Source organism: Callospermophilus lateralis, chromosome 9 (genome assembly GCF_048772815.1).
Source record: "Callospermophilus lateralis isolate mCalLat2 chromosome 9, mCalLat2.hap1, whole genome shotgun sequence".
Lineage (NCBI taxonomy): Eukaryota > Metazoa > Chordata > Mammalia > Rodentia > Sciuridae > Callospermophilus > Callospermophilus lateralis.
This window is the reverse complement of record NC_135313.1, coordinates 8,435,110-8,449,699: the sequence shown is the minus strand read 5'-3', so window position 1 is coordinate 8,449,699 and position 14,590 is coordinate 8,435,110. Positions and strand designations below refer to the sequence as shown.

Below are 14,590 nucleotides of genomic sequence, written 5' to 3'. Positions count from 1 at the left end.
CATCACTTCTCATGGAAACAGTAAACAAAGATGAACTAGATGGAGTTTTCTCAGTGATTCACAACTAAACAAAGCCATATCCATACATTGTTGTCAAATGGATGCATTTTGTAGCCAATCTCCACTGGGCTTTATCCCACCTGGCCTAGCTGAACATTTTTATCATTTATTAATGACCAAAGGGTGACAAGGCATACTTATCTAATGTGTAGGTCCTAGCCAGGAAGGGAAAAAGAGAGATTAACAGTAGATCCTAAAATTCAAGATCCAGAGGGGACAGAACAGAACGAACTAAATGCAGATATGAGATATCCCACTTGAGGACCTCATTGTACAAAGAATGGGATAGGGGAATAAGGTGTAAGTAATAATAAATAATAAATTGTTTAATAAATTAAACAATCACTGAGTATAATAATTACTATGATACAATTAATGATACTCAAAAGAACGTTATGAAGTAGATACTGTTATCATCACCTTCATATGTGATGAAAAACCTAGACATATTGAATGAAGTCAGACAGTAAGTGGAAAAACCATATTTGAATCCAAGCCAACTGACCTGACTCAAAGCCCACTCTGAGTAAATAAAATTCTGAAGATTCCATAAAATTAAGCTGTATGTTGAATACAGTCTCCAAAGCTCCATGTGATCATAAGTATGTAACCTAAGGAATCAGTGTTCTCCCTCAGTTATGAGCTCCTCAGGTGGTGACATGTAAATGTGCTCCATTCCAGGTGCTCCACTTTAGGAGGCACTTAAACAATAGATAACTTCCAGAAGACAGTAGGTTGTGCTCAGAACCTATGATTCAAGGAGAGGTTAAAGGACCGGGCATATTTAACCTGAAGAAAAGAAGACATGGTCAGACTTTGCCATGAGATACTACTTGTATTCAAAGTGGGAACCTCCGAAAAATGGATTGCAGCCATTCTGCCAGCCTTAGCAGTGTTTGGAAATAACTTGGAGATAATATAGGTATAAATCAAAAAGAGGTTTTTGACTCTAGCACAGAAAGAACTTACTAATTATAAGAGCCCAGAGATAAACCACATGAGTGAAAGAATTGGGTTCCTTGTCCCTGGACATAGTTGAGCATCGTATGGGAAATGGGGACAAAAGACTTGCTAAGATGCTGTGAAAATAAGCCCCACCCCCCAGGTAGAAGTATTTTTTCAAGGACATCTGTCACCTGCTGTTTGGTGCCCAAATTCAAACTTTTAAGAAGGTTTCTAATTCAACCCATCCTAAAAATTGGCTGCTCAGTTTCCTAGACCTGGGACATGATCCCTGGCCTTTCTTCAAGTTATACCAGTGCTTTGGATGTATTGAAATTCATATAGGTCATAAATCCTTCTTTCCCCTGCTCTGCTGGTATGGCATCACATGTAACTTATAAACTTGGTGAGTCGCTGACCACATGCCCTTTTTGCCCTTTATTTTCTTCTCTCTCTCTCTCTCTCTCCCCCCGTCTCCCCACAGTTCTGAGGACTAACCCAGGGTGGCATACACTCTAAGCAAGTACTCTACCACAGAGCTGCATCCCCAGTCCATTTATTTATTTATTTGAGACATGAATCTACTAAGTTGCCCAGGCTAGACCTCAAACTTAGGAGCCTCTGCCTCAACCTCCCATGTAGCTGAATTACAGGTGTTTGCCACGTGCTCAGCTTCATTTTCTTTTCTGTTGGTTTCTGTCCCTCCCTGACCCATTATTTGAGCTCTCCAGAGCTTTTAATGATAGTCGCTAAGTTAAGGTTTCTTCTTACCTCTCAGTAGATGGGAGGTAACTCCCAAAGTCCTGTCTCCTTTCCTAGCCTAGTATTAGCCTTTTTCTCTGGTGCTGGCTTTATTGTTTTTGTTGTTGTTTTAAATATTTTTTTAGTTGTAGATGGACACAATACCTTTATATGTTTATTCATTTTTTATGTGGTGCAAGGATCGAACCCAGGGCCTCACATATGCTAAGTAAATGCTCTACCACTGAACCACAAGCCCAGCCCCTCGTGCTGGCTCTTAACAGTTGCTCCTTTTCTTCAAAAATTCTCCTCCATTCCAGGCCCTCAGAATGTCCTCCTTGACAAAGGACTTTTATCCTATTATGCACGAGGGCCCAAACTTTGGCAATCTCACAACTTCTTTAATCCTTTCTACCCTGCAGCCATTGAGATATGCTTCCCACATTGACCACAATATCCTAATTTCCCAGAGAAGAACAAATAGATGGGAGATGTTAGAAGTCCCTCTTTTTAGGTGTGGCTCAGTTGAGAACCTCCTGCCCCTGCTTGAGTATATCCTTTAGAGGAAATAACTCACTCAAATCTTAAGTAAAATTGTGGTGCCCAACATGGTTACACCTAGAGATCTTTGCCTAGTAGAACATTTGGTGGATGCTTTCCCCTACCCATCCCTAAGGCCTTAACCTCAGTTAAGAGCCAGCTCTCTTAAGTCCCCTCTCCCCTCACATTCTATTGTATCAGATTGTGGCAGAATAGTGAACAATGGCTCTGTGGGCTGTACTTCCTCATATTGGCCTCCGGAGTGATTCAGCCACAAAACCTTAGAAGTGACAGTCTTATGTGGACCCTAACACATCCCTTAATTCACCCTCAGTTCACTTATTCATTTGTTCTTTCCCCAAGCCCCTGATTGCCTGCCCTGTGCCAGCCTCAGTGCTGGGGCTTGGCAGAAATCCATACACATAAATGCTGCCCTTGTGGCACCTACTCAGGGAGGCCAGCCATAAACAAAGCACAATGACAGGCTGAAAGGTGGTGAGTGCTCCTTAGCAGGCATGGACTTGGTGCTTTCTCTGTTGATATCCTCACATTCCTTCTCTTTGTCTCTGACCCTATGGGCCAGTGCACTGAGATGGTGGAGACTCTCCTACCACTTTCATCTTTGTTTCCATGAGAGGACATTTTGCAGCACTCTGCCAGGTCACAGTCCTCCACATGTAACCATGCTAAGCAGCAGATTTCTACTGATGATTTCAGGAAAGTGGCTATTCCTCCTGAAGAATACTAAAAATAAACTCCAGATTTCTTATTTTGCCTCTGTAATTCTCAGAAAAAAAATTGGGCAACCCTGTTAAGATCAGGAAATAACAGTACTAATGACCTTGCCTAGAAGTTTGAACAACTAAGTCTTTGGGATGGGGTTTAAAAGCCTTCTGAAAAGCACACTTTTGAAGATTGTTTAATGTGATGTTTTTCTAAACATGTTTCCTGGTTTTCTTGGTTCATTTATTGATTTACTAAATATTAAGCTCTTCCTAGTATGGAGCACTACATAAGTACTGGTGACTCAAAGGTTAGTAAAAACAGACATGACCCTTTGTCTATTTTTGTGTACAGGAGAGACTGTTTTCAAATAATCCCATAAGCAGATATAAAGTTACAGTTGTGACCAGTGCTTTCATGCGGTGACCGGTCAGGAATGGTTTCTGAGGAAGGGATGCCCAGTTAAGAGCTGAGGCTGGGTGGTAGGCAAAGGGAAGGAAGATCTTTGGGGAAGGATGGTAACAGGAGTAGGTGACAAAAGAGCTTCCTGCAGAATCCCTGAGCGCTGACATCTCTACAAGAAAAGTCAAGCTGTGGCTCTTCCCACATGCTTGACCATAGAACACTGCTTAGAGCATTTCTCAGGACCAAGTACCACATCAACAAGTTTTAGGAAATGCTAGCCCTGGGCAGCCTTCAGCTGTAAACAGGAAAGAAAACAAGTTAAGGAAAGTTGAATCAGAGAAAGGAGGTTGCTGGCACTGACTTCTCTAGTAGGTGGCACTGAAGGAACTTGACTCCTTAGTTCATCAAACATTGCCTGGGCATTCCTACTATCACATGTTCCCTTCTCTTTCCCACCTGGGGAGACCAAGGCTAGTCATGGCCAGCTCACAGGTCCCTGAGACAAAGGGTCTTATTTTATTGTCTAAGGCCTAGCACCTAGAATTTTTCCTAGCTCAGGATTATTTCTGACTGAATGATCTATGAGTGTTGCCTTTCTAGGGTGAGGCATGAGCTTTTTTTCATAGTAATACCAACTAGAACTACAAACTAATTATTAATTCCACATTTTTTGTGATATTCTGTTTAGTTAGGAACTAATGTTTATAATATGATGGGGCTTTTAAAAAACATTCTACCTCTGAAAAAAGACCGCATTAGATTTGAAACTGTGGTTGAATTTAGGAGGAAGATAATAGAAACTTCTGATATGTCTAAAATAAAAGAAATTTCCTCTTTCTCCAATAGGAATACTAAGCAGCACAGCACTGTTTGACATTCTACAACTGTTAACTTGTATTTCACTTCTTTAATCCCTTTGTTATTTAGTATATTTGTTCATTGCCTTTTATGGGTTTTTTCCTTCTAAGAATTATAGATCTGTCATAGCATAATCATTAAAATTGCGATTTCATATTATTGATGATTTTATTCCCTGTTGAATAGAATCACTGATTTCAGTACAATTCATGAACAGTAATACATAATAAGTTTTTATCAGATAAAATGGCATGGAATGTTTTAGGATTCTCTTTTCTGAAAGAAATTTAATGGAGAACAACTGTAAAAATATATGTATTTTCTTTTTCTAGGATTTACTTACAAGACATAAATTGCTCAGTGCAGAATTTTTGGAACAGCATTATGATAGAGTAAGTATGTGAAATATTATTTTTAAAAAATTGAAACTTCTGTTAACAGCCATGAAAGATTTAAATTGCATTTTGCCCCAGAACATTGATTTTGCATGCATAGTATATTTAATTGGTGCTATACTTGTTTCTCTACTGAAACAGTGTAGAGTGTTACTAGGTCAGAATCAGAACCTAATCCTTTTGGTTGACACACTGCCCTTTGCATCTTTTCTTAGTTTAGAAAAGGAAAATAGGCATTTTGCTGCTGAATGAAAGTACAGTTAAGTAAAAGGAGAATTATTATCTGACTTTTAACTTTTCCTTCCTTTTCCATCAGTTGCTGTATATACATAGAGAGAAAGGGAGGCAGCAGCTGGTAGGATGAGAGCAGCGCTGGCCTAGGGGGCAGGACCCCGCTCTGCTCCTGCTTCACTGCTAACTACTTTGTGGCCATGGCCAAGGCACTTACTGCTTGGGGACTTAGAAGTCCTCCCTTATTTGTAAAATGAGGACATTGGACTAGCCCATCGGTAAGGTCCCTTCCAGCTCTGAGTCAATGTCAGAAGTCCCTGGTAATGGTGACCCCCACCCACCCCCAAGAATTGTAAATGCTCTGGGTGCTTTGTTGACTTGATTCCCTGTGACCCACACAGCCACCCCAGGACCACATTGCTGCTTGTTCCCTTTCACTACACCAGTTCTACTTCCTCTGAGCACTTCCCTCCATACCCCCAGCACTTTCTTACATCATAGTAGTTTAACTCCATGTTGTCTAAGATCTAATAGTTACTCTTAGAGAAATCAGAATATCAACAATCCACTTAAAATTCATATCTATCCCACAAGATTTGGCTTAGGCTTAATTATTCCACTAGTCCTGTGAATCTTTGAACTCATAGGTATTATTAACACTTTATTGTTCCTTTTGCTGGTCAACTACATAATAAGATTCTTGGAAGCAAATTCTGTGCTTCCTCAGTCTTTGTATTCTCATTTTCCCCTACGACTCCCAGTAGCTCAAAACACCATGCTAAGTACATACTAAATCCTTCATAGACAGCCTCACACATGGCTTAAATACTGCCAGTTCTTTTATTTCTGCCCATGGGTATTTGGACATGGGTATGGTTTTTTTTGGTATGTATGTGGTTGACTTAAATTGGCAGCACTCTGATTTCATCAGGGCCTTTTCCAGCAGTTGGAAACATGGGCTTTCGTGTCAGACTGCCCTAGGTCTGCCTTCAGGTGCCAGCCCTGTGAGTGTGCTGATAGGACCTTAGGCAGCTGCCTTCATTTGCCTCAGGATCTTCGGCCCAAAAGAAGTCCCTGTCTACTGGGGCGTGTGGGCATTAGACAAGGGTACATACTGGAAGCACATCGTTTTTGGATGCTAAAGCCCCTGAGATAGTGCTAAAACACAATAAACATTTAGTAAATGTTAGCAGCTTTATAATTGCCACATGGTCTCAAATTTTATTTATTTTATTTTTGGTAGCAGGGATTGAACCTAGGGGCATTTTACCACTGAGCCACATCTGCAGCATTTTTTACTCTAGCTGAGTTACTGAGGCTGGCCTCGAATTTATGATCCTCCTGCCTCAGTCTCCAGAGTTGTTGGGATTATAGGTGTGTACTTCCATACCTGGGTCTCAAACATCTTTTAACGTGCCAGAATATCTTAATTTAAATCCTACTAAAGACACAGACTAGCTAATTTCCAGGAAATTTACTATGAGCATTAAAATCATTTTCTACATGTTATTAGTGGATGGCATCATTTAACATGATTTTATGTATGTGAGGAAACTAACAGAAATGTGTCCAGGGTAGTAAGATCTGAGGGAGAAAAAAGGTAGGAGATGTACATAAGCTAAATAGGCCAGAGGTGAGGTTGTTACAGAAAAATTCATGCTCTCAAATTCTAAACCCTTTGGCTCTTGAGTTTTCTAATAACCAAAGCATCATAATATTTATAAAGTAAACTATGTGCTGGTTGCTCAGAAGAAATGTATCCTTCCCAAGTACTGGAATCTGAAACAGACTTCTTCCACTCACCTTCTTAAAGGGGAGTCAGGTCGCAGTGTCACACAGTGGGTAACAGTCATTGCAGGCCACACTGCAACATATACAGTACTCAGCTAAAGTGCAGTTCCCTGAAAGCAAGTATTTGAGGGGGCCCACAGGTGGGGGCGGGGCAAGTGCCCAGGTTTATTACCTGTCCTCTGGCTGTCCTGATCCCAGAGAAAATCGGACCTATCTGAAGGAAAGCATGGACTACAAACATACTCCTCAAGTTGTTCCCCGTAAAAGTGATTTCTTACAACCAAGCATATCCATATAAATGCAGCAGAAAATCTTAACTTGAATTTTCTGTCAAGAACTTAAGGTGTACGTATTTTTTGTTACTGATTAAGGTGGACCTAGCTCTTTTAATCATCATTGCAACAGTTATTTGAAAAGAGCAGTTTTAACTTACTTGCATACAAATTAGGTGACTGCCTCAAAGCTACCCCCAAGCCAGGAGTGCCAGAGAGTTAAATATTTGAGGTTTCATGGGCCCTGTGGCCTCTGTCCATTCTCCTTTCTGTGATACCACAAAAAGTACCATAAATAATTCATTAGTACAAAAATGAATTTATTTGTAATAAGCAAATGAGCATAGTAGCTGAGTTTCAGCAAATTCTGCAATGGGGTGGATTCAGCCTGTGGGCCTTAATTTGCCAACCCCCTCTCCAAACCCCAGATGAATGGCTAATGAGAACTCTTCCTAGGGCAAAGCACAGATGGACCAGTGACAAAGCAAGCATTATGTAGCAGCCACCACACCCAGTGAAAAGTCTCAGGAAAGCTCAAATACCCAACAGAGTCATACTGATTCTTCAAACTGGCAACATTTTAAACCTATCTGAAGAAAAAAAAAAAAGCAGAATGTATATATAGCCTTAAAGCTACCTGACCTTCTAAAAATACTAAATGTTTCAAGGACAGCCTTGGGCCCTTTGTTCGTCCTCTCCATTTTCTACTTCCCTGCTTTAGGGAAGTGACTCACAGCCCTTGCCATTCTAGTGACACTTCTTGTTAGTGCTGCCACTTTGAAGATCTTGTGGCCTCTTGTCAGCTCTTAGATTTGTAGCATCCTGTCTTCTCCAGGTCCGCCCTCAAGCTATGCCCTTATTTTTTTATCCCCCAGGAATATGTTTCCAAATGAAATCTCTCCCGTCTTTCAGGCTTGAGCCTGACTCTCGCTTCTCTGTTTAGCACAGTACTGGGTTTCTTCTCTCTTACCGTCTTAATTATTTTCTGGCCTTGCTTGATACATAAAACATGTAATTTCTCTTTGTTGTGCTTTAGATATATTGAGTTCTCATTTTTTTAAAAAGGGTTTTCTGGACTAATACCAAGAAATGACCACTGACTTAATCATGGGAAAACTGTGGGGCGGAGGGAGCATTGTTTTGTGCTCATAGCATTTGGGGTCGCCCAGAGGACTTGACTGAGCGGTGTCTGGGCATGGCTGGAGCCTTGCAGGAGCCCCCTTCACACAGGTGATAAGCGGGCTTCAGAGGAAGTGGCAGCACAAGAGCTTGGGCAACCACTGACCTGTATGGTGTCAAGAGTTTGACCTCGAGCTTTATGTTTTCTGCCAGTTTTTTTCTTAAATAACCCTAATATGTGTTCTTGTCTCGTAGTTTTTCAGTGAATATGAGAAGCTACTTCATTCAGAAAATTATGTGACCAAGAGACAGTCACTGAAGGTATGACAGACTCATGACTTCGTGTCACTTGTTTCTCTTTTCTGTTTTCGAAGTTTGGATTTGGGGAAAGGGAGACATGCCTGGTGTGGGTTGTAGACTTCATGGGGACATACATTAGTCCACTGTCAGGATTTTTGCAGAAAGGAACAGGACATGGCCGCGGTCCCTGTGGTATACCTGCCTGCGCCCTCGTCAGCTAGAGACACCAAAAGGGAATGGGCAAATTTTCAGAGGGCTTTGTCTCCTAGCAATGCAGTATTTAGGTTTTGAACCATATCTTTAAAACTTAGAATCATGCCAACTAGGTGAAGGATTATAGATTCCCTGTGCCCTGAGCAGCTGCCCACAAGGCTGTGAGGGGAGGGGACAGTGGTGCAAGCCTGCCACAACTTGGGCTATACTTTTGATCAACACAGAATATGGGCAATTCTAGTTGAAACTAACTAAAAACGGTTAAATTTAAGATTTAAACTCTAGGGCTAGGATATAGCTCAGTGGCAAAGCGTCTGTCTTGCATTTGCAAAGCCCTGGGTTTGACCCCCAGTTCCAAAAAAAAAAAAAACACACAAAAAAAGAACTCCACCAATAATAATAAAAAGAAGATAAATAAGATTTAAACTCTAGAACAAAGGTTGGCAAAACTACAGTCCAGGGGTTGGGGTTGTGGCTCAGCCATAGAGCCTTCGCCTAGTACATGTGAGGCACTGGGTTCAATCCTCAGCACCACATAAAAATAAACAAATAAGAAGCTACAGTCCAAGGGCCAAATCTAGCCATAGCCAACTACCTAGTTTTGTAAACAAAGTTTTATAGGAACACATGTGTTCATTTGTTTACATATTGTTAAGGCTGTTTCAGGCTACAACACAGTTTTAAAATACTTGCCCCAGAGACCATATGATATGGCCTGCAAAGGTTAAAATATTAGTGTCTCGCCCTTTACAGAAAAAGTTTGCTGCCCTAAATTCTTAGGGCAGTTAATAAATGCATAACTACCACTATTATTCTGTCAGTAAATGGTCCTGGTGGGAAGAATAGATAGATCACAAAGGATTGAGAGGGGAAGTTTGTAACTGTTTACATGTTTTGCCAGGTTCATTTTAAATTAGACTCTACCCGGAGTTCCTCCCCCTCTGAGGTATCTGAATTCATATTCATCAAGACCCTGTTCCTTCTGCCCCTTCCAGCCATAGGGAGATCTCCTTTAAAGACCTTATTTTTCTGTAGAAAGACACTAATACTTTGTGTCCTTTGATAAGAATAGTCTGCCATGCAGATTTCCAATGGAGTCCTTTCCACCTGATGAGCAACATCCTTCTTTTTTCTTAAGGCCATAACTCGTAGTCAGGGATCAATAACAGCCCCATCTTGGAAAAGTGTCAGTACCAAAATAGTTCAGGCACACCTAGTGCTTTCTGTCAGTTACCATGGTGGGGGCCTAACCTCCCAGCCATCCTCTCAGCCTGAGGTTGGGGATCTTCAACTTATCCTAGTCCCCACCTCCATGATCATCTGGTAGTCTACTGACTGATAAGAACAACTTCTTCAGGGGGTTGTGGGGAATTTTGGCAGTTGGTGGAGGCACTTCCCCTCTCTGAATATTAGCTTGGAGAGGTTCCTTCTCTGTGATCCTAGAAGAGCCAACACATTCTGCTTTCTCCCGTGGTTACACAGTTGCACAGCTCAGAGGAGTCAGAGGCCAGACAGGGTGACCTGGGACACCAGCTTCCAGGCCTGGTTCCTCTTCACTGGAGAAGGGGAGATGTATTGGCAAATCAATAACCTTTGAACAAATTTTGGGTTCTTGGACTTCTTGAATAAGAAAAAAGGTTTTAAAAACTTTCTACCACCCCAAATTACCAACATGAAAAGGAAGCTTGAGACTGGCATTTGTTTTATGGGTTTTTCTGTTTTGGGTTTGTAGGTATTTTTGTTGGGGATTTTCATTTTCTGTTTTTGCAGTACTGTAAGGAGACTGGCATTTGTAAGCCTTTATTGATGGATATGAATGAAGCAACTCATTCGTTCTCACAGTTTATTTTAGTCATAGGCCAGATTGAAGACATCATGAACACATGCAACAGTTTTGAGACGAGTGGTACTTTTTTGGGGGGGTCAGGGGTACCAGGGATTGAACTCAGGGGCACTCTACCACTGAGCCACATCCCCAGCCCTTATTTTGTATTAAGAGACAGGGTCTCACTGAGTTGCTTAGCACCCCGCTTCTGCTGAGGCTAGCTTTGAACTCGCAATTCTCCTGTCTTAGCCTCCCAAGCTGCTGGGATTATACGCATGCGCCACTGCGCCAGGCCCCAGTGGTACTTTAAAGATGAAGTTTAATTGGTACTATCTTTTTTGCAGCCACATTGGTATTTATTTATTCCTATATTTTGCCAGCAAATTTATATTTCTTGTGTAAGACTTCACATTTTTTTATTTAGTACTGGTGATTACAGAATGAGTTATTTTTAAAACTTTGGGTTTGGTTTAAAACTCAATAATTTAAGAATAATTGTTTTAACATCTTCTCAGCTTCTCGGTGAACTACTGTTAGATCGACACAACTTCACAATTATGACAAAATACATCAGTAAACCTGAGAACCTCAAGTTAATGATGAACCTTCTACGAGACAAAAGTCGTAACATCCAGTTTGAGGCCTTTCACGTTTTCAAGGTAGAGTAAATAATATTTTTCTCCAGAATTGTTTATCTCTTTCTATTTACAAATTACTGAAGATATTGTTAACTTCATTTTGGTAATAATAATATAATTCAATTTTCATATTTGTGTGGTACAACATTTAAACAGAAAGACCTAAAATTGTTTTTGGGAACAAGAAAGTATATTTATAAAAGAGTATTATTATCTTTGGCACAGTAGATTATTCATTGCAGAGTAAAAGCATTTCTTAATGCTTTCCATGAAGGTTTTGACTTAAAATCCATCTAACCTCCTAGGCCCAGAAATGATTTCTGCTCATTTTATTCTAATATCAGTCTGTATTTAGTACTAACCACTGTGTTTAAGGATAGGCAGAATGAGTTTGGCAATGCTATTTGTGCTATAACGTGTAATTATTATTTTTCCCCATGTTATGAAAAATAAGCTCCTCTAAAGCAAAAACTATTCCCCTGGCTTCATTGCTTGCCCCAGGAGCACACCCAGACCCGTGTTCTTTCTCTGACTGACTTGGGCTTCTCTCTCTGCAGGTGTTTGTGGCCAATCCTAACAAGACACAGCCCATCCTGGACATCCTTCTCAAGAACCAGACCAAACTTATCGAGTTCCTCAGCAAGTTTCAAAATGACAGGACCGAGGACGAGCAGTTCAACGATGAGAAGACCTATTTAGTTAAACAGATCAGGGATTTGAAGAGACCAGCTCAGCAAGAAGCCTAATTTCCAATAAACATCTAAAATATTAAATCCAAATTCAGCATTTGCTGTTAGCTATTCAGCATCAGGCACTCTTATCGATTCATGAGGAACATTACTGCTAATCTGCTGTTAAGTGAACGGTTTTTCATTTTACCTTTTTGTTTTTCAGTCCAGGTTGGAGAACGTAGCTGCTGCTGCTTACACACTAGAGCGCACGTGGGCTTTTTCTTGATCTTTGTGTCATTTCAGAATTCAAAGACTGCGTTTGCTTGTAGGAGTTCTGAGCGTGGCTGAGTTTGTGGAGGCAAACGTATGGATGAGAGTGGTGTAGGGGAGAGGCCCTGATAGCACCCAGGCACACCCGTGTGTTTCCATTCCTCTTTGGGAAAGATCTGAGCGCAGTGTGGCGTGTGCACACGTGGCATCCTTGCATCAGACTGTACACCTGCCTTCACTGAAGAAAGAGCGTGCATGCAGAGCTTTTTGGAAATCAGGGGAACTATATCCAAGATGTGAGCTTTTGGGGCGGATTAAGTTGACGTGCGAATAAATTGATACTGAAACTTAGCAACTTCTTAAAAAGTATGAAGCTTCATAAGGTCATAAGGAAAATGTATATAGGCTTTTCACAGCTTTGTAGAACTTTTTTGACATTTGATTTTCTTGAAACTTGTAAACCTGGATATGTTGAAGGGTATTTGTTAATTTTACTTTTTGAAGATATTTTAAACAGTAGAGCTAGCAACAACAACAACACCTTGCATTTCATTTCAACACTGCTTACAGGTTTCTTTTGTATATAATTCTTAGAATGCTCATTTCTTTTAAATGGTTTAATTTGTACAGCAGAGGAATGTTATTGTAGTAGTATGTAACTATTACCTAATACTGAGTTTTTTGCAAAAAAAAAAATGAATGCTCATATGTAATTGAAATACTTCAGATCACATGAAAATGCTGATTTAACATTTAAGGATCACAGCATTAAAAGAAAAAAGTAAACCAATCCTTTGTATTCAGTTACCTAATGGGGTGCCATGATTTGCGGAACCACAAACCTGGAACTCAGTCCGCTACACTTTCCTGCATAATATTGGCCTTATTCATTAAAATGAGTCATAAGTTTGCCAGATATATGAATGATACAGATTATGCTAAATAAATGCTGATTATTTGTGGGGGGCCTCTGTAGAGCACCCTTTCTTTCTTAGAGTAAGTAATCCAGTACAATAGTTGTGAAACTGAATAATTAAAACTTTGGCTTCTCTTAGGAAAAGAAAAGTTCCTAGCCATAGGTGTCCTACGGGGAAATTTATTTTTTTTAATGTCCTGTTCCTTAATGCTGCAAATTATCAGTATTTATAAAGTAACTGATTTTGCACCACTTTTTGTTACTGTGACCACAGCAGAACAATGTCTCCTAGACTCTATCTGTGTAAAGTTATTAGAATGGTATCTGTTCATTTTAGTGATACGAAAATCACAACTAACAACTTATGAATCAGAGTTTGCCAGTTTGAATTCAGCATGGCTGTAGCTGATTAAGAAATTTATTATATGATTATTCTTTGCTAGCCTCTTACTAATTGGATTATTTATCAGCCAGTAAAATGAGCCTTCCAATTGATGTTTCAGCAGGTTTTAAGATCTCCTCCAAAGGACACCAATTTGAAAAACCACTCCAGAAAATAGGTTTTATTCTGTTTAATTTAAATGGCAGTCTACGGTAATTGGTTTTCCCGAGGCTGCTTTTACAAGAATCTGTGTGAAATAACTCATGTTCTCTACCAGAAGGAAGTAGGGAAAGCGTTCTGACCTCCTCAAAACAAAACCCCTGCCATGGAGGAGGCAGGCCCAGCCGCAGAAGAGCATTCTGGTTCTTGTGGTCAAGTGGCGCGTGTCAGCAGCCGGTGTGAATGCAGTCACCACACCGAGTGGAAGAAGCGTCTCCTTGCCAAGCTAGTTCTTAGAAGTCCAAACACAGAACAGCTTCCACTTGGGCAGGTCCATGATTGTCGCTCTAGAGCCTTTCATGTGGAGGACGGGGTGCAGTGTGTCAAAATTTTTGTATGTTACTAATGCATTGGATGCCGGAAGTAGTTCAGACTTTCTGGTTTTTGTTTTTAAACAAAACATTGTAAAAACGTTCAAAGTTGAAAAGTTGCATTGAAGTTTCGATCATTTAATATATTCATATTACCAAATTATTATACTGGAAGTGGTTTGTTTTTGTGTTACAAAGATTTAATTTTACTTAAGCAGTTACTTAATGTGATTTTTAACCCTATAAGAAAAAGTGGAGATGTATACAGTTGTTAATGCCATGAAAGCATTTTCTTCCTCCTGAGGAAAAGTGAATTTCTTATCAGAATATCTGGCTGGCCCTGTAATTTAAATTAAAATAAAATTTTGGAGAAACAACTTTGTCCCTCTTCGTAATATCTTTTGGACAGCTGCACTCGTGTCTTTGTAAACAGCCCCATCAGGACACAGGCACAAATTTTGTCCCAATCTGGAGAGCAAACAGTGAACACTCCTCTTTTTCTCTGTTCAAGATTTTATATACCAAAAGGGCAGTTTCCACTTCCCTGTCACATGCCTGCTGTAGCACGCAGCTCGATGTCGCCATCCTAGTGCCACAGCTGAGTGTCATTATGCCATTTTTCAGACCATAACATTGGGGAAGTGATCCTCTCTGGCTCTAAACCCTTTTCTTTATGACACTCCAAGATAGACCAGCTGCTTGGTAGGGTGTTCACAAGTTGCTGGAGGGAGGTGACAACCAGCAAAGAACTGGGAGCAAGGTGCTCAG

At 40.4% G+C, this 14,590-nt stretch overlaps 1 protein-coding gene across 1 annotated transcript in view; it reads left to right on the top strand.

Annotated features, from left to right (window-relative positions):
- Nucleotides 1–14,199, top strand: part of Cab39 (calcium binding protein 39) — an 81,797-nt gene extending 67,598 nt beyond the window's left edge. Inside the window, exons 6-9 of the mRNA XM_076866155.2 lie at nucleotides 4,602–4,661; nucleotides 8,333–8,398; nucleotides 10,931–11,074; nucleotides 11,611–14,199. Of these exons, the coding sequence (XP_076722270.1) occupies nucleotides 4,602–4,661; nucleotides 8,333–8,398; nucleotides 10,931–11,074; nucleotides 11,611–11,799 (459 nt within the window). The 3' untranslated portion in view covers nucleotides 11,800–14,199. The remainder of the gene's footprint in view (nucleotides 1–4,601; nucleotides 4,662–8,332; nucleotides 8,399–10,930; nucleotides 11,075–11,610) is intronic.
- Nucleotides 14,200–14,590: the final 391 nt, after the last annotated feature.